The sequence below is a fragment of the Ammospiza caudacuta genome, chromosome 1 (genome assembly GCF_027887145.1).
Source record: "Ammospiza caudacuta isolate bAmmCau1 chromosome 1, bAmmCau1.pri, whole genome shotgun sequence".
NCBI classification, from domain to species: Eukaryota; Metazoa; Chordata; class Aves; order Passeriformes; family Passerellidae; genus Ammospiza; species Ammospiza caudacuta.
This window is the reverse complement of record NC_080593.1, coordinates 10,431,888-10,459,862: the sequence shown is the minus strand read 5'-3', so window position 1 is coordinate 10,459,862 and position 27,975 is coordinate 10,431,888. Positions and strand designations below refer to the sequence as shown.

The 27,975-nt window shown below is 35.7% G+C and overlaps 1 protein-coding gene across 2 annotated transcripts; it reads right to left on the bottom strand.

Moving 5' to 3' along the window:
• Window positions 1-997: 997 nt before the first annotated feature.
• On the bottom strand, window positions 998-26,830 carry DYNC2I1 (dynein 2 intermediate chain 1). Of its 2 annotated transcripts, XM_058807978.1 has the most exons (24): window positions 26,770-26,830; window positions 24,185-24,238; window positions 23,140-23,554; window positions 22,594-22,646; window positions 21,672-21,998; window positions 20,252-20,310; window positions 18,390-18,447; window positions 16,791-16,868; window positions 15,359-15,554; window positions 13,679-13,781; window positions 11,389-11,518; window positions 10,748-10,859; window positions 10,273-10,367; window positions 9,821-9,947; window positions 8,769-8,941; window positions 8,037-8,199; window positions 6,707-6,820; window positions 5,566-5,627; window positions 4,513-4,564; window positions 3,233-3,293; window positions 2,889-2,985; window positions 2,514-2,645; window positions 1,970-2,193; window positions 998-1,376 (listed from the first exon to the last, which is right to left on the bottom strand). In XM_058807978.1, the coding sequence occupies exons 1-24, from the start codon at window positions 26,782-26,784 to the stop codon at window positions 1,205-1,207; spliced, it is 3,072 nt and encodes a 1,023-aa protein (XP_058663961.1). In that variant the 5' UTR covers window positions 26,785-26,830; the 3' UTR covers window positions 998-1,204. The 2 variants fall into 2 exon arrangements, with proteins under 2 accessions (XP_058663961.1, XP_058663970.1); XM_058807987.1 differs by lacking the exons at window positions 22,594-22,646; window positions 24,185-24,238; window positions 26,770-26,830 and having other exon boundaries at window positions 23,140-23,266.
• Between the last annotated feature and the right edge of the window lie 1,145 nt (window positions 26,831-27,975).

Genomic DNA, 27,975 nt, shown 5'->3' with positions numbered 1-27,975 from the left:
TGTGTTTATGGACATTAAAAAGAAAGCCCATGACTAATCAAGGACCTAGGATTTGCATAAATGGTCTCTAAAATATTAATTTCTCATCAGTTCTTTGGGCTCTCTGGATTTGTGCAATGGACAACAACAGACTCACTGCCCAAGTGGTGGATGTTGTTTTTATAAAGAACTCATTTTTTACTGCTGTGACTTGGCACCATCATGTGGCCACTTTGAGTTTTCTCAACTTCAGTAAAAATTTACATAGAAAAACGTTTGCAATTAATTAATTTAAACTTAGAAATATTTCAATCTATTTCAGAAGGAGAAGGTACGTACCTGAAATATATCTGTTTACTAAATACAGAATGCATTGTTTGTGAATTCTCCTTTTTTCACTAAATCTGAGCTTGTTTAATCAAGGTTTAACTCATGTTCTTTAAGCTGGCTTTTCTTAAGTTACAAAAGACATTTTCAGTCCTTCATCTTGGTCCAATCCTTACCAATAGCATACAAAAATTAGCATATTATAGACAGCTGTCCTCTTCCTCACTACAAGAGCTGTGGAAATTATGTGCAGAATTAAACAGGTAAGTACTTTCTGTTTTATGTCAGAAATCCCAACAGATTTAGAAGTTCAGTAAATCTCCCAGGCATATTTTTCACATAGCTTGATCCAAACAGGGAGTGTACATCTCAGAACCTGAGTTAGTCAGGTATTCCTTTTCAACAGTTTCAGGGTGAAAATAAGAAGATAGATATGTGTGATGCAATTTGTGTTTTGACATGTTTGCATATGGTCTTTAGGCAGACACAAGGAAGTTTTACCAAGCATTAATGTTGAGGCCCAGAGGTGGAAATCTCCTCACATTCAGGTTGTACAAAAACACAACTTTATGTTTGCCAAAGAATTGCTGTGATTTATTTCACAGTGAAATAAAGAGAAACAACAGTGCAATTTATAGGAATGTATTTTTGCTATTTTTAAAAAATATATATACATCTAGAGTACCTTCAATAATGAAACACGGCTGTCACATTTTTAGTGCAATAATGGTAAATTTGATTCTGTCATTTTTATGATAAAATATATTGTTTCACTTGAAATATTGTATTGATAGTCTTTAAAATATACACAAATAGTTATATACAAATTACATTAAAAATTTTTAATTGAAGTAAAAAATAAACTACACATTTTGCAATAAATTGTACAACCCTGTTTCTAAAAAGACTGCAATAAAATAGAATACAGTTTTTCAGATTCCTCAGGCCGAGGTAATGCCCACTTCTTCTTTACATACTGAATGTCTATGTGTCCAGATTCCTTGGCCAGCACAATGCCTAACAATCCATTTGCTTTTTCTGGCTCTCCCAGAAGAGTCATAGTTACAACCCTGAAATCAAAAGAACAAGGGAATGTTTTTTAAATGAGGCAAAATAAATAGAAATTGGTGATTTCAAACATGTTTGTATCAGGTTACTTACAGTCAACTAAATGATTCTTATTTTCTGCTCAAACCCCATCATGTTCTTCAGCTTTTCACCAGTTGCAACCATTTAATGTAAATATAACATTCAATTCTTCCCCCATACAATTCATCATCAATTTCTAATCATGGTTGTAAATTATTTCAAGCTTGTAGAAATGATCAATGTTTGACTGCATTTTACAGTACAGTGTAATAACTTAAAAAGTTAAATAATTTAAAATTTAAAAAATTTTAAAATTGTAGTAATTTCTCCAAAAACTAGCAATGTGTTGCTACAGTTAACAAGGATACAAGGAAAACTTTTAGTTAGAGGGATATTCAGTAAGACTAATTTCAGCCTAGGGAAGACAGTCAAAATTTAGCTCACTTTAGTTTGTTTCCACACCTTCAGCAGTTCACAAAATAAGAGTTAGAAAAGCAAATTCTAATGATAATTTAAAATCAAGGAAAAAACCCATGCAGCAACATTAATATTTTGTTAAAAAAAGAGCACATACCTCTCTGATGGCATAGTCTGCTTGGCCACAGGCAACAAATCATTTTCCAGAAGATCCCAAATGTAAATATTGGATGATGCATCCAGGGCAAAGAACACAGCAGGTCTTGTCAAAGCCCACTGCAGGGCAATAATTGCCTGGCCCTTTGTGCTGCCATTCCACTGCATGAGGGGATGCTCTGATGTCATCTGGTGTAGTCTAATGCTTCCATCTGAACAGCCAACCTACACCACAGATAAAAAGAAAATGCCTTTTGGAACAAATGAACAAACAAACCAAACTAAACAAGATATAAAAAGTGGTGTTTAGGTACGTGGCTTACTGGTGGACTTGGCAGTGATAGGTTAAAGGTTGGATTTGATGGTCTTGGGGGTCTTTTCCAACCTAAATTTTCCTATTATTCTATGATTTTTTTTGTCACCCTTCATGGCAGATTTGAATTAGTGAGGTAAATCTACTAACACATGTAGTTAAATATATCAAATTAGAAATACTCCCTCAGCAAGTAATTAAAAAATGAAACTTCTATAAAATGTTTTCATACCAAAAACAGTGGCTTTCCAAAAGGGAAGAAATCAATTGCAGTGATGCTTATTGATCTCAGTCTGCTCTCCTGGGGCCTGAATAGCTTGGGAACAACTTTTAAATCATGTCTTGTACCATGGCCTACCAGACCCTGTGAACAATATAAAGGAAATTAATTAAACAAAACAACAAAAAAAGTTGCATTATTGGTATTACAGGAAAGAGTTAAATAATTCATGAGCTGATACTTAAAAGATCCTTAATAGCTAACAAATTTTAATAATATAGGCTCAAATTATAAATTTCATACAGTCTACTGGTAAAATTCCAACTAAATAAGGCAGCTTCCAAACCAAAAAACTAACAATGAGATGAATCCCAGGATGGTACTCACAATGTTGGTTCCAACAATGAAGTGATTGGGATTAGAAGACAGAAATTTAATAGTCAGTGTCTGTGGCATTCTCTGGCTAATATCCTTTGGGAAAAGGCTGAGGAAAATGGCAAAGGCAAAAGATGCATTAACACAGAGAATTCACTCCTAAAGCTGTGCAAGTACATAGAGAAACTCTTCATCTAAAATGTCTATGATTAGATCTAGGAAGCAATTTGTATTAAAAAAAAACACAAACAGAAAATAATGTTAAATATATCTTATGCAACAGCAGATTAGTAAAGTATAGGAAAAATTAGCTTTGTGAAATAACATGTAAAATTGTAATGCCCCAGTTCTCCTACCTGTTACTCAATTCCATAGTTGAGCTATGTACTAACTTCACTTTCCCTCCAGGAACTAAACCTAAAATTATAAAAATTTATTATTTGAACTGATTTAAGCACTTTGCATTAAAAAAGTGCAAGCAATAAATTAAATTGTAAGGTAATAAATAAAAGGATATTTCATAATTAGGTTACTGCAAATACAACCTTTGACATGTAAGAATCTCACATCATTTAGAACTGTTTGCTTCAGAATTGAAATCTGAAGAGTTACAGTTTTTGACAGAAATAGAAACATAGTTATACTTTTCTTTTTCTGCACTCTCTAAGACTCAATTGTAGAAATGGTTAAGATGCACATTTATGTTACTTGGATCTTTGACAATGAATTAGAGGTATGAGATAGTGCAATAATGCATCCACAAAGTTGGTCTATGTTACTTGTTAGCAGAGAACAACATAAATAATGCAAATCCTTCAAAGACAAAACTTTTTTGCAGAGGAAAAGGTTTTACTGCTGGTTGCAGTAAAAATGTATCAACACATGACCACAGCTTTAAAATGCACCTCTCCACAGACATAATACCCAGCTTTAGCAGCTTAATATAGCCTGACATTGCACATGGGCTTGTAGAAACTAATCAAAAATTCTAGTTTGCTGCCATTACTTCATTGTTTATTTATGTATTTTCAAATGTAAAAGGATTTTAGTCACAGCCTTTTCCAGTTAGGTAAGCATGTAAGTGTAAATTTGTTTAAAGAACAAAGAATGTAATTTTCTTCATTTACATAACTCAAAAAGGGCTGAATGGACTTGGTTTTTCAGTGTTTCCACAGAAAACTCCTCATGCTAAATTAAGTATCTTACCTAAAAAAAAGCTTTCAGGACAATTCTCAAAATGGAGACACAGGCAACAACAAAAGCACTTTAACGGGTTTGGTTAAAACTCAAGTACAAAGAGGAGGACCAAAGCCATAGAATTGCACATTCTTGGGAAAAAAACCCTACTGCTGACAACTCAAAAAACTACTCTGACCTTGTAAAAATGTGTCTGTCTAGTGCCAATTACCAATACAGAATTAGCAGATGAGATTTAGATAGCAGTGAAAATTATTCTCCTACCTAACCAATAACCCCAAACATCAGCTATGAATTATTCAGAATAAATCTTTTCCTCAGTAATTTTGCCTTCTTCTAAACTACTTCTTGGCATCACTGACTATTCCTCTCTCTTTTAACTTCAACGTCTCAAAACTGGAGCATTTTATTCTACCTCTAACAGTAGTACAGTACTCACCTAAGTCAGTTTGTGAACCAGCTAGATCTGCTTTCTGCAATTCAACAACTACCTAAAAAATCAATACTTAACATTAATAAACAATCAATATTTACCAGAATTCAAAGTTATAATAGTAAGTAAAACTCTAAAGGGGTGTTTGGAGAGGCAGGTCTAACATTACAATGACCACAGGTAGATTCTCTACTCCCTGTCAATGTCTGCAATTCTAAAAACATCTTCACATGCCTGCGTGATGCTCCTGATGGAAAGCACAATATGGAAAGCTACATTCTACACTTAATTGCTAGTTAGCATCTTGTTGGCTTGGTCAGTCACCAAAAAACCCACTTTAAACAACATTTCCTGTGCTTTCCTATACATGAATAAAATGAACTGTACATGAAATAAAAAGGGTAGATCATTTGGCCTCAATCTGTTGCTACTTAAGTTACTAAAGTAAGTTTAGGCTTTAAGGAACTTGATTACTGACACAGAGGTGAAATACTTTTATCCCTTTTTATTCACAGGTTCAGCAGCTGAACCAAAGCTGCATCAGGTAAAAAAAATGTGTAAAACATATAATAGAAGAGTTATCAGGACAACAATTAAGAGCAATAGACCTAGTACTTTCCTAACCATTATATTTTAGGCAAGGAAATCTTATCCTCTGATTTTCACTTTTTATCTCTTTAACATTTGTTTTATAGAAATTAGAAATTTAATTTCTCCCCTATATTCAGTATCATCTCTGACACCACAGTGATTTTAAAATTAAAGTAGGTGGGTGAAAGATAACCGAGGACTATTAATGGAGTACTGGAAATATTTTACCATATTTTTATTAAGTAATGCAATTTATTGCCTTTTTTCATGAATTCATGTACCTGTTAATACTTTTGCCAAAAGATAACATTAGGGGTCAGATCAAAACTTTTAAGGAGAATTCCAACAGAATGGTTAGTGTTGTTGTACTTTTCAGGGAAGCAATTCTCCTAAGAAATTCTGAATTTGGGTTATTGTATTTGAAGTATTTTATTATACATTATACTCTCTCCTTTCATGCATACTCACCCACATATTGAGGATTCCATTTTCATCCATTGAAGCTATCTGAAATGGAGGGCTTGACATTTCTATGGATGGAATAGCAACAATTTTTTATTCATACACTGACCTCCCTCCTGAACAATAGCAAAGGATTTGAAACATTTCCTACATTAATACATCCTCTGAAACTTCTACAATCCTCTCATTTGCATAAAAAGGGAAAGTGCTCTAATTCTACAAAAGGAAAAAAAGGCATGAAAATTTCTTTACTGACAGGGTGGTCAAATATTGGAGCAGGTTTCCTAGAGAGGTGGTCAGTGCCCCAGGCCTGTCAGTGTTGAGGAGGCATTTGCACAATGCCCTTAACACATTTTAACTTGGTCAGCCCCAAACTGATCAAGCAGTTGGACTGGGTGATCCTTGTAGGTCCCTTCCAACTCAAACAGTCTGTTCTATACCTCTGTCTATTCCAGTATGTGCAGCTTGTCCTACCAGAAAGGCAAATGATCTCAGTCTGCATCTTTTTTAAAATGTCTGGATTCTGTGTGGACTTTGGAAGGGAACATAAAGTGAAACAGATGGAATCTTGTAAAACCTGCAATAGGCAGCACATTTCTTCAAACCACTATGGATTTCAAAGTACAAATCTGCAATGGAAGTGATAATGTCTTCCCTAGCACAGTGTCTGAGAATTTGAGGATGTGAGGATTAGAGTATCTTTGCAAAGGTTGGTCATAAAAAGAACAGGCAAAAGGCAAAGGAAAAGCCACCAATTACAGCCACACATTTGAAGTGCTTTCAGCTATAAGCAAGTTGCTCCACTGACTCAGACAGGGATTTTTTTGGACATTAGAGAAGTACTAAGACTCTTCCAAACACAGTTTTTGAGTGATAACTGGTTTTATCATGGAAATTCTGCTTTCTTCTGTCTAGAAAGCAGAATTTACAACAAGCACACAGCCACATCTGATGTGAAGCTGCACTGAATGAACACTACATAAAAATGAGAGCAGAAAACAAACTGCAATTGATACTACAGACAACTTAAGAGGCAGACTGGGATTATAAACTGGATTTTGGCTATGCTAAATTTGTTTCAATAGATAAAGAAAGGCTCAGATGCTTAGAAGAGCAGTTTTGATGCTTAGAAGAGCAGTTTACATACCCTCCTGATAAGAGAGGCTTGAGAGCCCATAACTGTGGTCACTGCTGAGAGAAGTTGAGACAGGTTCCACTGCCAGTATGGGAGAGGTGTGGTTTACTGAGTTTAGAATGCCATCTGTAAATGAGGATAATGACAGTTAAACATAGTACTTTCCACAAAAAAACAACAAAAAATCTTAATCACTCTTCAGCTTATGGGAGAATGATGATTACAAAGAAAAAATAGTAAATAATGAACTTTGCACAAGTCTCAAACACAATATGCAAACTGCTAAATTACCAAAATACTACTAGATAAATCAGTGTTCCAATATTTCTATTCACTTCTCATTTTCCAAGTGACTGATGCACCATTTATGTCACTGTACCAGATATTTCATTAAAATCTGCCATTTCAGGGTTAGCATGGAAAGAATTATTTCAAGCTCCATAAACAATAGGGGTAGAAATAAATCAGTGTTTACTATAAAAGAAGACAAAATTTAAGAAAAATTACTCTTAGTAGAAAGTATCCTGAAAAATCCTGAAACAGTATTCACCACAAGAGAATATGTATTTGCCCTTTAATAACATTTTAAGGCTAATGTGTGTTTAGAGTAATTTCAATGTGTGTTCTTTGTCAGATACCTATGATTTCTGGACTTGCCCTTTGCAATGAACTTAATCTCATTTAAGACTGAAGGCATTAAAGCTTCCTAAGTAGCCAGCATTAAACCTGCCTGCTTACATAAGCAACTACATGAAACTGTACACATCCATTTGACCACCAGCTTGCAACAGAAGACCAAGCATCTTTGACCTACTAAAAAAAAATTAAAAGTCTATCTATAACCAACTACTGTTTACTTTTACATGGCTGCTGCAATTAGAAACACTTGTGAAGAAAAGAGGATTTTGTGAATGTGTGTAGTGGGGTGTTTTAGAAAACTGGTAGTACTACAGCCATAGTTAAATCAGAAAATCACAGCATGGTTTGGACTGGAAGGGATATTAAAGATCATCTCATTCCAGCCACCAGCCATGGGCAGGGACACCTTGTTCTAGACCAGGTTGCTCAGAGACCCATCCAGCCTGGCCTAGAACACTTCCAGGGATGGGGCATCCACAGCTTCTGTGGGCAACCTGTGCCAGGGCCTCACCAATCCCACAGGAAAAAATGTCTTTCTAACAACTAACCTAAACCTACACTCCTAATAAAATTATTTACAAAACTATTGCTGTATGCTATTCCTCACTCTATGATATCTTGCATGAACATTACAGAAACATCAAGACTTAGGTGACAATTTCACTGTGCACAAAGTGCCTGACCAGGATGCACAGATGCTCACCTGTGGAAAATGTGGGAACTCTAAATGTCCACTCAGTTTCTGAGATCATCATACAAGGGTGCATTCTTGAGTCTTCCCGAAGATCCCACACCAACAATGAACCATCTGCTGTTCCAGCAAAAACTAATGTTGCTTTACTGGGACTAAAGCAGCAACACATCACCTGTAAAACAGTAAAAGCATGCAGCGTTGATATTATGATAAAGATCAATGGTTTGATGAGCCTGAAATAGGTTTATGAACATGGAAACCCAGGAAATACAGATCACACGTGTTTATGGCACAAAGGAAATCTATTTTAAAAGGGAAGTAGGATATAAGACCTTCAGCAGGCCTCCCCTTTTCAAAACAATCACTGTGTAAGCTGAAAGCTGAAAGAAGTGACTCAACTGTATGGAAATGATGAGTAGACAGAAGTCCTAACAACATCTGAACCAGATGTTTTACCTCCATTCATTCTTCAGCCATGAAATAGAGTCAAAATTAAACAATCCAAACCAACAAAACACCATGACCATCACTACAATCTGGTTCTGAAGCACAGAATAGAACAAGAACAGTCTTTGTTCACTAGGCTCAAATGTGCTTCTCAGAAGACAGAAGATGGCATATTTTGAAGCAACACAAAAAAAGACCCCATGTAAAAATAAAATCTTTAAATAAAGTCTTGTATATTGATGGACAATATACATTGTATATTGATGGACAATATACAATGTTATTAAAACATACCTCTGAATCACATATTAAAACTTTCTGAGGACTGGAGGGCTGCCAGATGTTCCAAACACATATAAGGCTCTTTCTGCTCAGCAAACCCACACCTGCCTTTCCAGGTAATCCATGAGCAGAGAGCATTGTCTGCCTCTGAACTTGGGAGACATACAAGCAGGAGATTTTTCGGCCTAAACCATTAAAGAAAAAAGCCAAGAAAGAAAAGCAATAAATGAAAAAGCATATTCACTGCAGATGAAAAAGCATATTCAGCTACTATAGCAACAAACAAACTAAGATGCAATTATGAAGAATATTTCTATTAACATTGTGTTGCTTTTGAAACTATACAATAAAAAAGTAGGGACTAGAGAAGGAATTCAAAATACTACAAGTAGGAAGCAAAAAGGAAGAGTCAAGAAATTAATAGAATAATTATTCTGGGCATAAGCAAGCCAATCTGATCTGATGCCAGTATTTATACTGAAAATTAATCTGAGTCTCAAACAGGAAACAGCACAGGCCAGGCTTTTTTGGTTTTATCTCCATCTAACATGTTCCTGTTAGATGATGTAGGGTTCTGTGTTATAATAGGCTTTCCTAACATAATTACAGATGCTCTATTTTTCACTTTTCATCTCAACAGCTATTGTTTATATGGAGAAGATATAGATGCTTTACAAATATATCAGGCCACAGTATCCCTGTTGAATAATCTGCCTTTATTTGTAACTTTGGCCCTACTGTCAGCATAAAGAGCCCAAACAAAATTACATCCCTTGGGAGGGTCCTTCAACAACAGGAATAAGAAATTACAAAATTACACCCATCATGTTAATTGCTGGCTTTATTTCTGGTAGGAAGAGATGGAATATATTTCTTATAAGATGCTCTGATGTTATCTATGTGAAACCAATCTGATTAGTGCAATAAAAAAGAAAGTGGGGTTTACATCATCTGTATATCCTGATATGTGCTGTTTGCACAGTAATGACAAAGAACATGGCACTTTGCATAAGAAAGAAGAGTGTATTCTGTACACTAAAAGGTGTAGAATAAAGTTCCCTTACCATGGAGGAATGGCTGGTTAGTATTTAACTGGAAACAGCTGTCACTAATAGACAGACTGGTTTGTCGAGATCTTACTATCCTGGGTTGTGTTGCAACTTGATCTTCCTCTAGCAAAACAGCAATCACCTTTCAAACATAATTACATTTATAGAAATAAAAGGGTCATCTTATCTTCCAGCTTTGCTATTTGTAGCTTTCTAAAGTTACATGGAATAATTTCATAAAACTTTTATCAACTGTCTTGTTAATTTTGTAACTTTGCAAATACAGCTTTACAGACATAAAAGTTGCACAGGTCTGATTCCATTCCTTTGCAGAGAGATTTTTCTCTTTGATAACAACTATTATTTAAGTAATTCATTTAAATTAGTCAGAACAAGAACTGTAAGTGATTTATCACACTGTATATTTATGCAACCAGCTCAAAGGGATATTAAGGATATAAGTGTACCTGGCATGCAGACCGGAGAAAATTTGCTAATCTTTGTGAATCAATTTTAGGTGTTGGAGCTCCATTCACTGATGTATTCTGGCTGTTTATGGGACCTATGAAAAACAGAAAACAAAAAACCAAACCTGAGGCTTCAAAAGAGAATCAGTTAAGAAAAGTGTAAGGAGAATTTTATTTTTGAGCAAGAGGAGAGTGGCAGGAATCAACTTATCTTCAGAAAGAATATAGAAAGAATAGCGTTTAAGGACAAGATCTGTTGAAGACTCATTTCTGCTGCCAATAAAAACATCAAGCCAGAAGGAAAATTATTTGTGCCACTTATTTTTCATACTTTCCACATGAGGATTCAGAGTGCCTATGTCAGCTTGCTATCAGTGCAGCCTGCCACTGTACAGATTCTCACAAGTAATGGATAGCAAAGAGAAAGTTTATATGACATGCACTCCTCTGTTAGTAAAATTAAAATGTTCTTCACCTCCAGATACAAGAGCATTTTCTCCTGGATGCTGTGTCCATTTCTCCAGTGTCTCAACTTCCTCAGTCTGAATGTCTCTGTCAAGGTTGTCCTCATTACACTGAACATATGCCTAAAGTAGAAAGATTAAATTATCGATATATTGGGTGATACAGCTAAGACTGACAGCACATAACTGAATAGAACTTATTTTAAAACTGAAATTTAAAGCTTAGCCTCTTCTGTTTGTGAATTCAGATCTGAGCATACTAACACACTGTCACTATTTCATGCATGCACATTTTACCACATTTCACACCAGAGTGCTAAATAAATAATATTACAAAAATATAGAATGTCTTCCTAGGCATGTAAAACCCAGCATATCTGGGGACAGTGAGCCACAGACAGGTGAAAAGCTCTTCAGGAAATGGGGAAGGAAAATGAGAGAGTTGTCTGCTAATACAGAAAGGAAATTGCCTGTCTGACCAAAAGTTTTGAGATCATTGCTTTATAGTAATTAAGGCTGAGAGATCAATATGATTAATTTATTACCTTATGTGCTGGTAGCTTTAGAAACTTTATTTTTTAAGGAAAATTCCTTTCCAGAAGGAAAATCAGCCCTTTGAGAATTGAAACATTACTAGGTATTTGTTACACACCTGCTTAGTGTTCATTTTACCAAAATTCCTGATATACATGTCGTACTCATTGACAGGGGGCAAATCCAGTAGTGAAAAACTAACTGAGAAATCCAGGTCAATTAGTGGGAGAAGTTCTGAAGTCCGTTTTCTTCAGGATGAATTACAAGAGAGAAACATAAAAATGGTTAAGAACAAATATTTGGTAATCCTAAAGAATGACAACCTGATTTTATATCTAACAATGCTTTAATCTATGGGAATTGAAGTTGTACCAAAATTAATTAGCAGATTAAAATGTAACAATAGAAATACATAGACTATTGTTTAGAGTTTTCATTTAATGTTACATTGAGATAATATCATATTTGATCATATTTGAAAATGCAGTACTAATTGCAAATGGCAAATGTCAAATGGTTTATTACTAAAGACAAACTATCAAAAGCTCAGCAGACCATCTTGCCTAAGTATTCCAAAGCTGTTCTGTAACAGATGAATGTCTCTTTCTTCTATAGTTAGTGGCTAATTCTCCTAAACTCATTTCATTAACTCACATCACTCATATGTGTACATGCTTTATAAAGATCTTGTATGATATCCTAGCTTTGTTACATATTTGTAGGAAAAGACTGACAGTCCTTGTCACAATTCACACAACTATCTATCTACTTTAATGCCATAAAGCTGTTGAGATATTTCATTTCTAGAGTGAACTGCATGAATTACACAAAGATGTCTGCTTACAAGTCAATTACAGGCTCTTGCTGTTACACAGTCTTTGATAATTAGACAATTTTTGCAGTCTCCCTTTCTCTCTCCTGCACTTGCAGGTTTTTAATGTACTTAAAAGTGATACATAAATACAAATTAGATAAAATTATGCATCTATAGCAATTCCATATCTAAACACTCTTGCAGATGCATTTTGTAGTTACAGCTTCTTGCTGAGGCAAGATGTCATTTGAAAAGAGACAAGACTAGAGGAACAAGAGCTAGAATTTCATCAGTATTTTAAAGTGAATTTTTCTCCATGCATAAGGACAATTTTCACATCTCCTTTTTGCGACTTGATGACATCTGTTGCATATTCTTAGCCACGTTTTACTTGTGCTTCATAATGTATCATCCTCTCTTCACAAACATGGGCATAGATTGCTGAGATATAACTCTAACATATAAAACTTGCTTACTAGTTTCAAAACTTAATGATACATGCAGATAAATCCTAAAAATAAACTAATGAGTTTGTACTTATAATTTGCAACTCCCAAGTTCCAAAAATTATTTATGGGATGCTTTCAATCTATTTACTGGTAGTAATGTATTATCACAACATTGAATTCCACAACCCTTTCCTCTTCCCATGAAAATGCTCATTATCTTCAGGCTGTGTATGCTGTCAGCATGCACACAGAGTTATAAACATAGTTATCATCAGTCATGGAACCTAATCAGCAGAGGCTGACAAACATTCCAGAAGACAATTCTCCAGAGATGCCTTTGTGAGTTTCTTAATCTGTCTCTACAGTCTAGAGAGGAAGCCTAGACAATGAACTTGTGTAAAATTTGAGCCTATAATTTTAGGCAATGTGAATTAAATAACTTAGACAATAAAATCTCCCTTATGTGAAAATTAGCCACTGATGTGAAGCCATGAAACAGTGGAGTCTGGCATTAACAATAACATTTAATAATGTTGCTTTATCATCCAAACATTGTAACAGAAAACTGGAGATATACACAGTGCTTCTGACAAATCTAGAGCTCCTGTCAAGTTCCACAAAAAGCAGGCATCAATTTGTTTCTTTAAAATAAAGATATGCCTTAAGGTATCTCAAATCTAGATCAATTTTAGATCAGCAATAACATGTATTTACAGCAATTGATGTTATTCCTGAAAGGGAATGTGCTATTTAAGCAACTATATGCACCATATATTCTTGATTATTTCAATAAGGTACAGTTCTGCAGAGATCTGATGGAAGATAAAAGGATTGCTTTTTTGTACTTTAAGTCAGTATCTAATTAAATGACTGAAGCACTAAACAAAGAAATTACAATCCTGGCAACACGTTCTGTAATAAAATGATGCACATAAACTGATATATAGATACATTTCTCTTACAAAATGACATGTAGCAATACCTGCAAATTATATATGCTTAAAAACTAATTACTGCTAGTTAATAAAGTATTTGATTCCATAAGACTCAAGTTTATAAAAGTCACATACTTTAAACATAATGAAAACAACTGCATCTTACATAGTGAGCTGCCATTTTTTGTGGATTATTTAAAATACACTTACTTCTGCTTACTGGCCAAACTTCGGCTGCTTTGTCTTTGGTTTGCCATTTGGAAATCCATGAATATTCCACAAAAAGAGCTTCTGACAGAAGAATCTTGCCTTTCTGTGATATTGTAAAACACAGTGTTACAGTTCACACTTAAAAGTGCATGAAAATGTTAAGCAGTAAGTCTAAAAAGCAGCAGATTTGTTACAACACAGCTACTGAAAGTTCCTGGTTCACATGTTACACAAAGGGCTCTGCCACCATTTTCAGTTTAACATCAGTAATGGGCCAGCATATACAATGGTTCTTTATCAATCAATTCAAAATGACTGACCATTGTAATTTTTACTTTAGAAGACTTATGCAGAAAGTGTCTCTCTCTTTCTCTTGCCATCAGCAGGTGCTTTGTTCCCCAGTGTACAGCAAAACCCTCTGTGATCAGTCCTAAAGATTGCATTCAAGTCACACAGACTTCACCATGTGCATACTACACCTCTGAGGAAGAGCTCAGGTAGAGGAGAACCTCACCAACACAGGCTTAACTAATATCCTTAGATGAGTAAGGAAAACATTGGAAACTTCCTTGAAAAGCCACAGTTAACAGACCAACTACAACAACTGATGTCACATCTGTCTTACTCCCTTTCCTGGCTAGGTTGCAGCTAATTGACCTTAAGAGCCAACTTCCAGTCAGGACTAATGGTGCTTCACTTCCTCAAAGGATAACTGCCTCTTTAGGCAATACTTGTAAAATGCTTTTTAACTTATAAAATAATTGCCAGACTGATCAATCACTATTTTAAGCGAACAAAATCAAAAGTTCATCAAAAAAAGAATGTGTTGTGTAATTAAGAATAAATCACCAAGTGTTAAAATGCTGAAATTTAAAAATCTCTATTGATTCTGTATTGTTGACTAGATAAATAATAATTGCCTAAATCTTCTGCAAGAAGAAATTCACATTACAGTATGCTGGTTCCTGCTGCAATGACCATTAACTGAAATCTATTGACAGAGACTCTTCTAGGCTGGAAAAGACCTTTAAGGTTTACTGTAAAGACTTACAGGAGCTTCATTTTATTCTTCCTTTCTGTAATAACTTTGTACCAGACTAAAAAGCTATTTAATATTCTTTTGCACAGTGATTCTATGTGGTTGTTCACTTCAGTGCAGACTGCAAAGGAGAACAACAACTGTACTTAAATAAGCAGCTCTGGCACTCACAAGAGTGAGATCAACTGAATTCCAGACATTTCAGAAAGAGCTTGCATTTAAAAGTGATAAAGTGCTATATATTTGAGTAGTGTTGATATTTTTCTTGCCTTCCCTCCAGAACAGTTGCTTCAACTTTGCTTAAAAGAAAAAGGTGAATTTAATGCCAGCGGAAGCCCCAAACTGTTCCAGCACTCCTCAAGTTTTCAAAATCCAGACTCTCATATGCTCCTCTTACCCAAAATAAGATGCATTAAATGTCACTCTGTACTTTTTATTTTTCACAATTTAAATGATTAGTAATGCCTGTGAATCGTTTAGTAATGTGGACGTTACAGTGCTTACCACAAATCTACATGATTCATCCTGAGGACCAGATTTTGGTCTTTAGGCAGACTGTTAGAAAAAGTGGCCAGCTGACTTGTAAGTTGTATGTGTTACTCATACATTTAATATAAAAAGGCTGCTATCTAGTCACATACCCATGACTGGCTCCTTTTTTTCATTTTCCACTTTCCTTGGCAATGGATTAAAAATTCTATCGTTTTCTTCAGTAATTGCTCTTTGAATTTCTTCAATTTCTGATGTTCTGGAAAACTGAACCTCTCTTAGATTTTCTTCTGCATCTTCTACTTCACTACTTTTGTCTTCATCATCTTCAAAATCATCTTCATAGACCTTTGAAAGTAATAGAACTTCCAATACTTGGTAAACACAAACTATAGATACACTTTTCAAGATCTTTTACAGAAATTATAAAACGTCAAAATAAAAACCTCGTGCAGATATCTATAAATCCTCTGATTGAAAGGCATTCTAAAATAACTGATGGAAAGAAAATAGCATCTTTTCATTCTGCAGTACAGAACAATCTGATCAATTCTAAAGATTGATCAGATTATCTTCTAATTATTCATAATTACCTTTAACTATTAAAATTACTGCAGTAATTTTAATCAAGAGAAGATAATCTCAGTGTTGTTCTACAGTGCCTAAAATAGTTTTTATTTAATATCCTAAAGCAGACACTATAAGTTTAGGTGAATTATGTGTTCTTTAAAGAAATAATATAACAGTGTTCAGTGGCATAAATGTGTAGGCATGAATGAAGCTGTTGATTTGACAGTTTTACTTCAAGCTGTCCTTTAATGGCAGGCTCACATTTACTAAACTGCCACACTCCCTGTCGATGCCTAAGGGGCATCCTTTAACAAATTCTCAAACTAAGACAATTCATGTCATGCTAAAATAACCATCTAACATGTATGAACAAGTCTTAAATGTGCTTATTTCTCTTCACTGAATGGTAAAGAGCTACTGCAGTGACCAGCTCAACAGTGGAAATCATCACTCCTGACATGAGTGGAGATGAATTCTACCCTCACTGAACAAAGATGATTTTAGTTCAGCTCACAATGAAAGCACATCCCACACACTCTTGTGTCTTAATAACTTTAAAGTAGAAAAATAGAGCTAAAAATAGGGAATTCAATGAAACAAATTAGTAAAGTGAATGCTGTGTGTCAATACCTTTTTCCTATGATAAATGAGCAGGCTTTTTTATATTTTTTATCTGAAATTATTAGCTTTGATTATTTAATTAATTCAGCATTCTTCACAGAAAGTCATTTAAGTAATTGAAATCCACAAAGGCAGAGAAAACATTTTGTGAACACTTCAACTGAAAAAACAAAACTTGACTCCCAAGCTCTGATGAAAACTAACTAAATATATAGCAGAGTCTCTACATAACATTTTAATTACTCACTATCTACTGTTAGCCACATTAAGGTCACTGTCACCAAAAAGTAACTAAAAGCCATGTAACATCCTGTTTATTTCTGTGAACAAAGTTACTCTCTTTTTTGATACTTAAGAATTAATCCAGACAGACAGCTGTATACTTTTACTTACTTCAAAGTCATCTTCATAATTGAGGGAAAAATCCTTAAATTCTGTGTCTGGATTAGAGATGTGTGTATCTTTCATTTCCTAAATCCAAAAAACAAATGAAACCATTAAATAATCTTCCTCCTAAAAAATCTCTTATCTGACAAATCTTAGCATACAATAGATTAATAGTTGCTATTCTCAGATATTTTTACATTTTCAAGCAAATATATAGCATGAAGTTTATAGATAGTTTACAGATAATTATATTATCAAGCACTAATTGCTGAATTAAACTAATAGTACAGGAAGAAAAACAGAACTCAACTTTATCTTAGGAAGATCAAGTGGTTTTCTAACAGTATTTTTATTGGAAAAGATATAAAAACTGCTGTGCTGCCTACAACTTCCTTGATGGTGCTAACAACAAATAAGATTGCCCTACCCTTTTGAGGACTAGACAAAATTATCCCTACACCTAAGTTATACTGGAGGACTCACTCTTAATAAAATAGTGCAAATGTTGAAACCAGGAAAGCAGAGACATGGATGTAACAGGAGAACAAGATAATTTCTATATGTAAATAATTTTGCTAACATTGAACCCTCTACTTTGTTTACATGGAATAAGATTTATGGTATCCCTGCAAGAACTTCAAATACATTTCCTTTCCCTAGATTATTAATTTGATTAAAATAATGCCATTTACTTATGGCAACTTTCCTGGTTTCACCATTTGTAGTGTTTAACTAACAGACTGAATCCCCCAGTATAACTTTGGTTGTGAAAAATTTCTCTGATTTCTTCTGCCTGCAAGATTGTAGCAACTAATTAATATAGTTTAATTTATACAATTTTTAAATAAATCCTTATTCCATTTAGTCAGACTCCTTTAGTAACAAACTCAACAAAGGTAAGTGTTTATTAGCTTTTAGGCTACTTTGTATTTTTTATTACCTATGATCATCTCAGAAAATGTCTACAGAGCTGTCAGCTTTATTAATAACACAGAAGCATCTGGTACAAATGTGGTTTTTACACACTAAAAACCTACCAGCTGTCAGTACTGTCTGGGTTCCTACTTTCAAGAATTTAGAGAGAAAATCTATATATTGTCAATACAAAATGGGATTGGGAAATTATGCTGGAATATTTTGAAGGCTGTGGCATTTGGAGCAACAAATATACAAAAAAAACGCAACAACATAGAATGCAAATCCCTGGAATTTCAGTGTCCTTGTTGAGTCAGGTCTTGAGTAGGAATTTCTCCCTCCTGTGTTGCCTCCTATTGCCAATGAAGACAGAGAAGATAATGGAAAAGGAGACCAAACATAAGAGGACTGAACTGCCTATTTCTCTCCACAAACTAGAAATGAATTTAGGTCCTCACCACAGAAATTCAATTAAAGATGAGCTGAATCAATAAGTTGAAAACAACACAAAACTTTTTTAAATTGTTATGGTAGAGTTAGGCTGCATCTGCACAGACAGTCCCAAATAAGCCCAAGCCTATACAGCTTCAGACTTGCTGAAAATTTGGCTCTGTCTGCACATGTCCATTTAAAAATATTAAAATAAATAATTTCAAACTATAAAAATCATTTCCTCTTCTTTAGTTTTACCTCTTGTCTTGTGTCCATGTCCTCTGTTTCAATGAGTTTTCCTTTATCTTTTACAGTCCTATTCACAAAAAGAACAATTTTATAGGTTAACTTATAAGAAAGCACTTCTGGTTTGGTTTTTGGGGATTTTGTTTGTTTTAGTTTAAAAAAAAAAAAAAGGTTTTTTTTTTTCCTGAACAGGAAAGAACAGTTGGAAATGTCCACTTAACTGGAATATTTCTACAAGTATTTTTATAGATCTCTATGATACAAAAGGATAATGAAAGAACCAAGTGATAAACTGGCAAAGAATTGAGAAACTAATTTAACACCTATAACTGCATCAAAAGGCAAGAAAAAGTAGTGAGGAAAAAAAATTCATAACCCTACACATTTATCACTTGTATTAATATCTGCAGCAAACCAGAGATGAAGATCAGGTTGGTGCAATATGTTCAAAAGCCATAAATCAAAGACTGATTTCAAACCTGTTTTTCATTCAGGGGTTTTATTTATGGGGACAATACAATCAGGGTCAGAGAGCAGGAGCAAGTCACAACAAGCTTTGCTCCTCAATAATCTATTTGATTATTTTATACATAGAGAGTAAGTAGAGAGTATCAAACTTCTAGAAGAAAATATTTTTACTTCTTATGCGGGTATTTGTATCTACTGCTGTTGGGATTGACAAACATAGGAAAAGGCAACAATAAAAATGAAAATTTGGCTGGATTGTGTTATAACAAATTGGAGTGATTGAACATTAACAGTGCCTGAAGCTGAACCAGGGTTTCATGACGTCTCACCAAACCATACTGCCTTCCCTGCCACCCAGGAATGGCTAAACTCTCCTTCCCAGCCATGCACAAGCAATGACTCAGCCACAGCCCCAGCAGCAACAGCTTCAAAACATTGCCTGAATACTCAGCACTGCTGACACAGCTGAGTGCTGCTGCCAGGTAGCATCTCAAAGTGTGTATTCTGAAATATTTCATTTTTCAGTTTTGCATAGGATCACACTTCCACAAATTCCCTTCAGCCAAAGTGGTTTGTCCCATGCTTAACATTAACAATACTCAGCCACTGGTGGTGACTTCACTGCCTGTGTCCCCAGAAGCAAACAACCCAGATTGTATTGAGCCAGGAAGATAAACTAGGGTTTAAAAGTGAGAATTGCAACCAACCATGGACCCAGAGAATTAGACTCCAGGAAGAATTTTACAAGGCTCAAGAAATAAAGAATTCTAAGTACTAGAATATACAGGAAACTTGTCTGAGAGTTCTATTTGCTAGTACTAAAACTTAGAAATATAATCCTGAACTTAATTTAACTGATCCTACTGAGGGTATCTAGAATATTTCCTTTCATATTCAACTGCAAACTTGCTATATATATATATATATATATATATATATATATATATGTATATATATATATATGTATATATATATAAAATGTTTCAGATATCATCTAGGATAGGAGCTAAATATTGATACTCAAATTAAACTGAACAACAAAATAGAGTCCGGTGTAGTTCATCATGAACCTTACATGTCTCCACATGACTACATAGTGAATTTCCAAATGCTAAAATTCAGCATTTCTGTCTCTGAAACTAAGTGCCCAGATTAATATATATATGACTAAAAAATATCTCTTGCTACCCTGATGAAGAAAAATAATCAAAGGAATACAAATACATCCTTTTTCTATCTGAATCATCTTACAGGCAACACACAGATTTTTTGCTGTACTATTGTGCCTATGAAAAAACATTATCCCCAGATATGTGAGATTAAGAATTTATGCTCATTGCTTTGGTGGTGACTGAATCTTAGTAGACACCATCTAGTATATAATTATTTTAAATCTCTGAATTTACCTTACAAGCTGATGGCTCATTTCTTCTTGAATCCTCTCCTCCTTTTTATATTCACTGCTCTGTGAAAGAAGTCACAATATTCATGAGTCATAAAAGCTGGCAGGGAATATCTATATGATCCTGTATTAGTAGTACTTTCATCAAACAACAAAAAAGGTTGTTAATGAATTGTTTCAATTACAGACTATTTTTTATTTCAGTCATTGCTTGTAAGATGCTCTCAAAAACTGGTAGAGCCCAAGGGCTGACCTTGGAAGGCTGTGGCCAGCCTGTTCCAAAAAATTACAGCATGAGACTTTAACAGTATGTACTACAATTCACACAAACTGGACAGAGGGGACACAGAACAGTCTCAGACACTTGTAATCCCCAGTAGAGGGACTTGGATCTTAAATTCTGTATTATGCAGGTTTGCTTAAGTTTGGAAATGTATTCAATAGGTTGTTTAAGATAAAGGTCTTTGTCTCTATCCAGAAACACAAAACAAAATATAACTCTGGGACAGAGGCATCAGTGTGTGTGTTCTCTAACAGCAACCTGAGTACATTTCCAAGGAAGTCACACACTGAGCAAGCCCCTGATAGACTTTTGTTTTCTGCTGCAGTCAGTCAGTTACAGGAATCACTTATGGAGGGCCCCTGCACTGAAAATGACTCATTGTCACTAGAAAACATATTTCTGAATTTCTATTTCAGAAGATTGTACATCTTCACTCTTTAGGCAGCAGAAGAAACTACCTGAGACCATCTCAGCTGTTGTATGTCTATATGTCTATAGAAAATTCATTTGATTCTAAGAGTTACAAATTGCTAGAGATTCCTTCTCTCAGTTTTCTTGAATCAATACTTATGAAACATCAGTTAAAATTACAAATTAATGATTAAGTCTCTAGGATACAACATAATATTAAGTATCTAGGATATAACATCATGCTCTGTATTAGAAACACAAAAGATATTCTATGGCTTCAGAAGTAGAGGCAAACCCCACAAATATAAAGGGTCTATATTCACCTGCCTAGTTATGACTTGGATTGATGTGTTCCCTTCACAGACAACATAAAAATAGCATCTATTAAAATCTTTTTTGCAATAAAGGCAGCCAATAAACTTCAGTGGACCTCAAGCCTTATGACATCTCCACTTCAAAGTGTTTGCAAAAATTTCAAAAGTCATAACAAGAAAGAATTTTATGAATAAAAGATGTTTCTAACATATAGGCAATTTTTTTTGTTTAAATTTTAAGGAAGGAATCAATTCTGAATTAGCATATTTAAATGCAGATGTAGTGTTTTCATCTACCACTTTAGCCTCAAATTTCAGAAAGTGTTGACTTAAAATTCTAGCATTTTTATCATTCCCCTATTGACAATATATTAATAATAAAGTAAGTGATAAGGTAATGTTTTAGCAAAACCTACCTTTAGATCATATTTCTTTCTTTCCTTTTCTCTACTTTTTACTCTCTCATCAGCTTCTGCCTCTGACCCTTCTCTGTCTCCATGGGAAGATTTTTCTTTAGATCTCTTTGTTTTATGTTTTTCCTCCTCTTCCTTTCCATAATGTTTATAACTTTTCTCTGTAGAAAGCCTCTCTTTTTCTGTCCCAGAAGAATGTTCTTTTTTTTCTCTGTATTTTCTTTCTCTCTCTTTATCCAACTCTTGATGTTTCTCTAACTTGCGCACACGTTCACCTTCTTCAATTTTGTAGGCCAAAAATTTTTCAATTTGCTTTCTTAAATCATTATCCTGCAAAGAGGAAAATAATATTAAATGTTTAAAAACTTCTCCAAGACAGTTCTATCTTCACAAATCTATCCAGATTTGACCATTAAAATGATTGAATTTTAAGTACCTAATCTTTGTGTCCCATGGATCTTCCAGCCACTTTTTTCATTTCCTATGATAACAAGTTTTAAATTATGAGATTCTGGTGTTTCTTCTAGGACACTGCACACTTTGCTACAGAAAATTCTTTGAATTATATGTTCTTCACACAAAAAATTAACTCTTGTCTACTAGGTGGTCTAAAGTAGGATGTACACTCATCAATTACCCTTGCAATAAGGGCATAAATAGTAGATGGAAACTTTTGATGTAGCTGTACCAAAACCAAGCATTTTTGCATGAAAATTTTATTTCATGTTTACTTAAAAAAGAGAATAAAATATGTCCTTAAATTTGAGTAGCTGAGATATATTTTGGTTTTGTTTTTTACACTTGTCATCACCTTACTATCTATGCATCTCTTGGATTTCTTGGGAAACACAGTCTGATCCAGTTTCCTCATTATTCTAAAATTTTATCTATTCTGGTAAGGAGACACTTCACTAACTTCCTTTACCTTCTGTACTTTATGTCTTCTTTCTCTCTCTTCAGCTCTTGTTTTCTCCTCCTCTAGAAAACAGATGTATAAATTAGAGGACAGATTTTATAATATTCAAACTCTGTACATAATTAATTCTAGCAAGTAGAAAATTGTATTTTAGCAATGTGTTTTCTCTTACATAAGCTCTTTCTAAAAAGGAATTCTGTTGAAATTCTCTCTCCAAAGCTGGTTACTCCTTCTTCTCTCCTAATGAATCCCTCCAGTCTTGTGTCATGGTAAGAGTAATGACACGTGCTACTGATTTCAGCAACCACCCTGCAAGTGAAGGGATCACTCAGGACAGTGTCCAGGCACTGAAAACCAAACCAGTGACATCCATCCTCTCCTCAGAGGAAGGGAAACAAGCATCAGAATTTTTTTAAAAGCATCAAAATAGAACATGCCAGCAGGTACTCACACCTGCCTGTTTTATTCTCTCTGCACAGATGGGGTATGGTTTCAGAACATTCCTATATAAATATAAAATATTTCCAAGTTCAACAGCAACCCAAAGTTACTTACCCAAATGATGCCTGATTTCTCTTCTTCTGTGATGCTCTGTATCTCTTCCTTCAAATGATTTCAGATCATTTCGGGGATCTATTATCTCATATGTCTTGTGCTTTTTGTCTCGTTCTCTATCAGTGTCCCTGTCTCTATATTTTAGTGCACTGTGTCTCTCCTCCAGCCATGACTCTGGGACCTTATCTTTGTGTCTCTCTCGGTCTTCTCTCTGCTGTTCTTTTTCCCTTTCTCTCCTTTTATCCCTGTCCCTTTCACTGGATTTAAACCTCTCTCTCTCTCTTGTTCTCTCCTTGCTCTTCTCTCTGCCTCTGTATTCATGTCTGTAAGGGTTTATGTCATGAACACTCCTCTCTCTTTGCAATTTCTTCTCTCTGGGTTTTTGGTCTTCATTTTGACTCTCTAGTAGTGCTGCCTGAAATAAAATTTTAAAAAATTATCATTATAATTCAGCAATCTATTTTGATAGAAGTATATTCATGTGAAAAAAAAAGCTGGATTACTAAATATATATTTAATTTCCCAAATAATTGTTAATTTCCCATTTAACAATTAAAATGCTGATATAGTTCTAGGCTTACTTTGTAAATACTAACATTATGCCTGTGCTTATTGAAAAAAACCTAGCAAACTGAATAATAATAACACATATTGGAAAACAGCTTTTAAAAAATACAACACAATTTTAATGTAAACATTAATGATGTAACTGACTGCAGCCTATTTGAATGCCTATTTGACCAGGGGAAAATGTAATTAACCAGTTTAAAAACAAAAAACAAACATGATAGATGATGATAATAAATACAATACATAATATATATTTTAGGAAAGTGAATAATATATATAAAGCAGAGCTGTCACTTGGATTTGGGTGACCAGAAAATCAGATCCCACTGACTGCTGTGTGCTTACTGTAACAATGCATTATTTCCATTTATCTAATTTAGAACAAAGAGTTAACTCTTTACATTTAGACCACCAATAAATTCTAGTGCTGTAAGGCAGCTTAACATCAAGACTAGCAGAAATAAAATAAATCCACCTTTAGATGTTTCCTAAGTTCTTCTGCTTTCCAAGTGTCTTCTTTAGTTCTTTTCTAGAACAGAAAATGCAGAAAAGACTGAGAAATCAATTTGCAGAGAGAAGTAAATCATTCAATAATGAATCATATTTCTAAGGAAAGGATCAAGGTAGACATGGCAAGTCTCAGTGAAAGGATCATGCAAACAATAATTTGATTTAGCTATAATACCTATTTGCAGTAAATCTCACTTTCCTGGACCTGGAAGAAGCCTGAAGCTCAGACTGCATGTGTAAGTTGACTGCACATGAAATATTAGTATGTAGCACTGAAGGTAAAAAGCAAAAAGATAATGAAACCAATCAAAGTACACATGGTTTCAGTAGAGTGCTCCCCAGTAAAATAAATTCTATTTCTTCTATCTGCATTTGCAGAGCTCCTTCACTTGCCTGCTTGACTGCTGTTACAAAAACTAAATAAAAATTCATATTGTTTGAGATCACTGAGGGAAAGGAGGAATTTTAATCTATTGAATATTTAACTAGTTCATTGGAGGATGATGACCATATCCAAAGTGACATGATCAGGCTATCCTTATTCTCAAATTTAGACTTGGCAAAAGCTACTGAAGATTAACAAAATAATCACTGATAAATATGGTAATGATGAGCTGCACTGGTGGAACAAAATAAACACATGGTGCCCATTTTTTTTCTTCCTTTTGGTAATTCATTATATGGGAGCAGTATTTTAACAGTATATATATATATATATTTTTAAATCATTCTACATGAAAAAAAATCATGGATGTTATAGAAGACTGTAATGGACTGTGACTTCTAAAGTTAATCAGAAGACCCAAGAAGACAGAATTTGTTACAAACAGAAAGTGCCCTTTCAGTTTTATTTTCTTCTGATATTTAAAAAAGGCAAAAACCCAAAGAATGCAAATATTTACTACTGCAGAAAGTCAGATGAGAAAGTAAAAACAAAGCTGATAATTTTCTTAAGTCAAGATTTAACAAAGCCTAAGAAACTCAACAGAACTTGTATAATGTTAAGCTGAAAGGACGGATATTGATGGGAAGAGAGCAGAATAGTCCAAAAGTAACATATTTAAAATCATGTTTTGGATTTAGACAATATTTAGGCATGTATCAGCAAACAAAGAATGTTAATGATGTAATAGCATAAAATCAGCATGACCAACAGACAACATCAGATGAGGCTGCTTCAGATTTATTTCAAAGCTGAGGCAAAAAGCACACAGCACACACAGGTGGTTCTCTCACCCAGTAATGTGCATCTGTCACTTTTCTGGGATCTGTAGTTTTCACCTCCCCACCACAACCAGAAGCTGTTGCTTTTGTGTATGATTTTCCACTTAAATCTCTGCTTTTGCAGAAGTATAATAAATAATCAGGGAAAATGAGATATTTTATAAAGGATTGAGTCCTTTGTCCCTCTGTAAGTAAATGTCCACACAATAATGTTTCAAACAAACTTTCAAAGGATTTATTGAATTGTCTCACCTGTCTGCTAATTTAAAAGTACTAATATACTCATGTAAATCCAGATTAAGATTTGTTACTTAAATGACACTGGGGTTAACTTAATTCATCCACCGAGAGAATTCAGCACACATGAAATGCCACACATTTACTGAACTCAAAAAGTTCGGCAAACATTTTTACCAGTTAAGAATCTGTCCTTTAATCTAAAGATAAAGCAGTCAGTGGAAAAAGAAACCTTGTTGCTTTAGATAAACTTTGAAAGAGATCGACAGGGGGTTGTTTCATCACTCATAACTAGAAAGATAAGAGGTTTTCAGAACATAATGTTTTTAACCAATTTAAGAACTCAGTTAAATGTGATTCTAAAGAAACAGAAGAGCAATAAGACAAAACTCTGTCTTTAATTTTTAAACCAGAGAAAAGTACTTTATTTTTTGCATGTAAACGTTTATCGTTCTTATTTCCAGTATGAGAAATAAGAAAGCTATGAGAGCTCTCAAATAAGCAAGAGCAGGATGACAGAAGCAGCCAAAGGAGGGTTCCTCACTCCGTGTGGCTGCTCCTGCCTCTGGCTCTCTGGCACTCCCACAGCGACACACCTGAGATATTTCGGATCAAAGTTGAACTTTTCCATCACAGCGCGCTGCCTTGGCACGCCTACTGCAGCCAGTGAAAACGTCACCCAGTCATTGCTGCTAGCACGCCATGTGGTTTTGTTTCCTTTATTCCGCACTCGTACAAACCTTCAATAATTTAACACCTTAATGCAGAAGTTACGTGTGTTCCCGAAGAACTAAAGCTCGGCGATTAGCGGTTACAGGAGCATCAATTATTAAACACGCTTTTATCTAGAAGGTGAAACAAGGGGTATTTCCGTAACCAGCTGTCCCCTTCAGCAGGGGAATGAGGCGCGGTACAGCCTCCCCTCAGCCTCGGGATAAGGATTCCCTCTTGTGGGGGGATTCACCGCCGTGCCGACCAAACAAAGCGCCCCGGCCGGCCCCAGCAGAGCCGCGGGGGTTCTCGGGGGCAGCAGCCGAGGCTGCGGCGCTGTCCCCCGGCCCTGCCGCGCTCTCCGGCGCTGCCGCTCACCTTGTCCCCGTCCATGGGGCCGGGAGGCCGCGTCCGCCGCCGCGGGCCGGGATCGGCGCTGCGTGCGGGCCCGCCCGGCAACCAGGGCCGGCAGCCGCGCGCCGAGCGATGGATGCGCCAGCGCCGCCTGAGGGGCGGCATGGCCGCGGGAGGGGCGGCCCGCTCCGGCTGTCCCTGTGGCCGAGGACAGGGGAGTGCACCACGGAGGGCACTGCTAGCAAATCCTGCTCCTCTCGTCGGCTCTACTGAGGGACATTTGGGGTCTGTGTCCTGCTCTGGACTCCTCGGTGCAAGGGAGACAAGGAGCGGGTGCAGCGGAAGGCAGCGAAGGGGATAAGGGAGCATCTGTACTTTGAGAAAAGGCTGAGGGAGCTGCCTCTGCTCGGCCTCAACTAGAGACAAGTGACAGGGGACCTCGTTAATGTATAGATATCTATGGGTGGTGCCAAAAGGATGGGCCAAGCTCTGCTCGGTGGTGCCCAGCAATAGGAGATGAGGCAATGGGCAGAAATTGGTGCACAGAAGCTACACCTGAACATGAGGAAGAATTTCTTTACTGGGCAGGTGATCATGCACTGGAACAGATTGCCCAGAGAGGTTGTGGAGTGTCCCTCGCTGGATATTTCAGAACCATCTGAACACAGTTCTGTGCTGTGTGCTCTGGGGTGACCCTCCTTGAGCAGGGAGGTTGGACCAGATGACCCACTGGACATATTCTAATTTCATTAACTGCAGTACATCAATCATCTTTTTATGCTGAAAAGGGGTGAGTTAATGATTTGTGATGGAAAGAGCAGGTGACCCACTGTGCTCCCTTCCAGCCTGGCCCATTCTGTGCTTCTGAGCTGCTGCCCAGCTGGGTTTCTGCTCTCAGACCCTGTGAGCTGGGGATGGGGACACATCCCCACAGCCCTCAAGCACTGTTGTTCTCTGCAGCACTCACCTATTCCAGGTGAAGTGTATTATGAAACCATCCCTCGTCATGGCTGACTCACTTTTAATAAAGTTGTGCATAATTACTGCAGGGCAAAAAAACTGTGAGAAGGGTGCTATGCTTAATCTGCCACTTATACAGGTGCGGGGTAGTGGTAGGTATGAAGAAGAGTTGTATAAATTAAAATACTAATAATATTCCCCCAGTGACGAGTACAAGAGCTGATCTCTGCAACAAAGCACAAGTGGCAGCTCAGCAAGCGCACCTGGAAT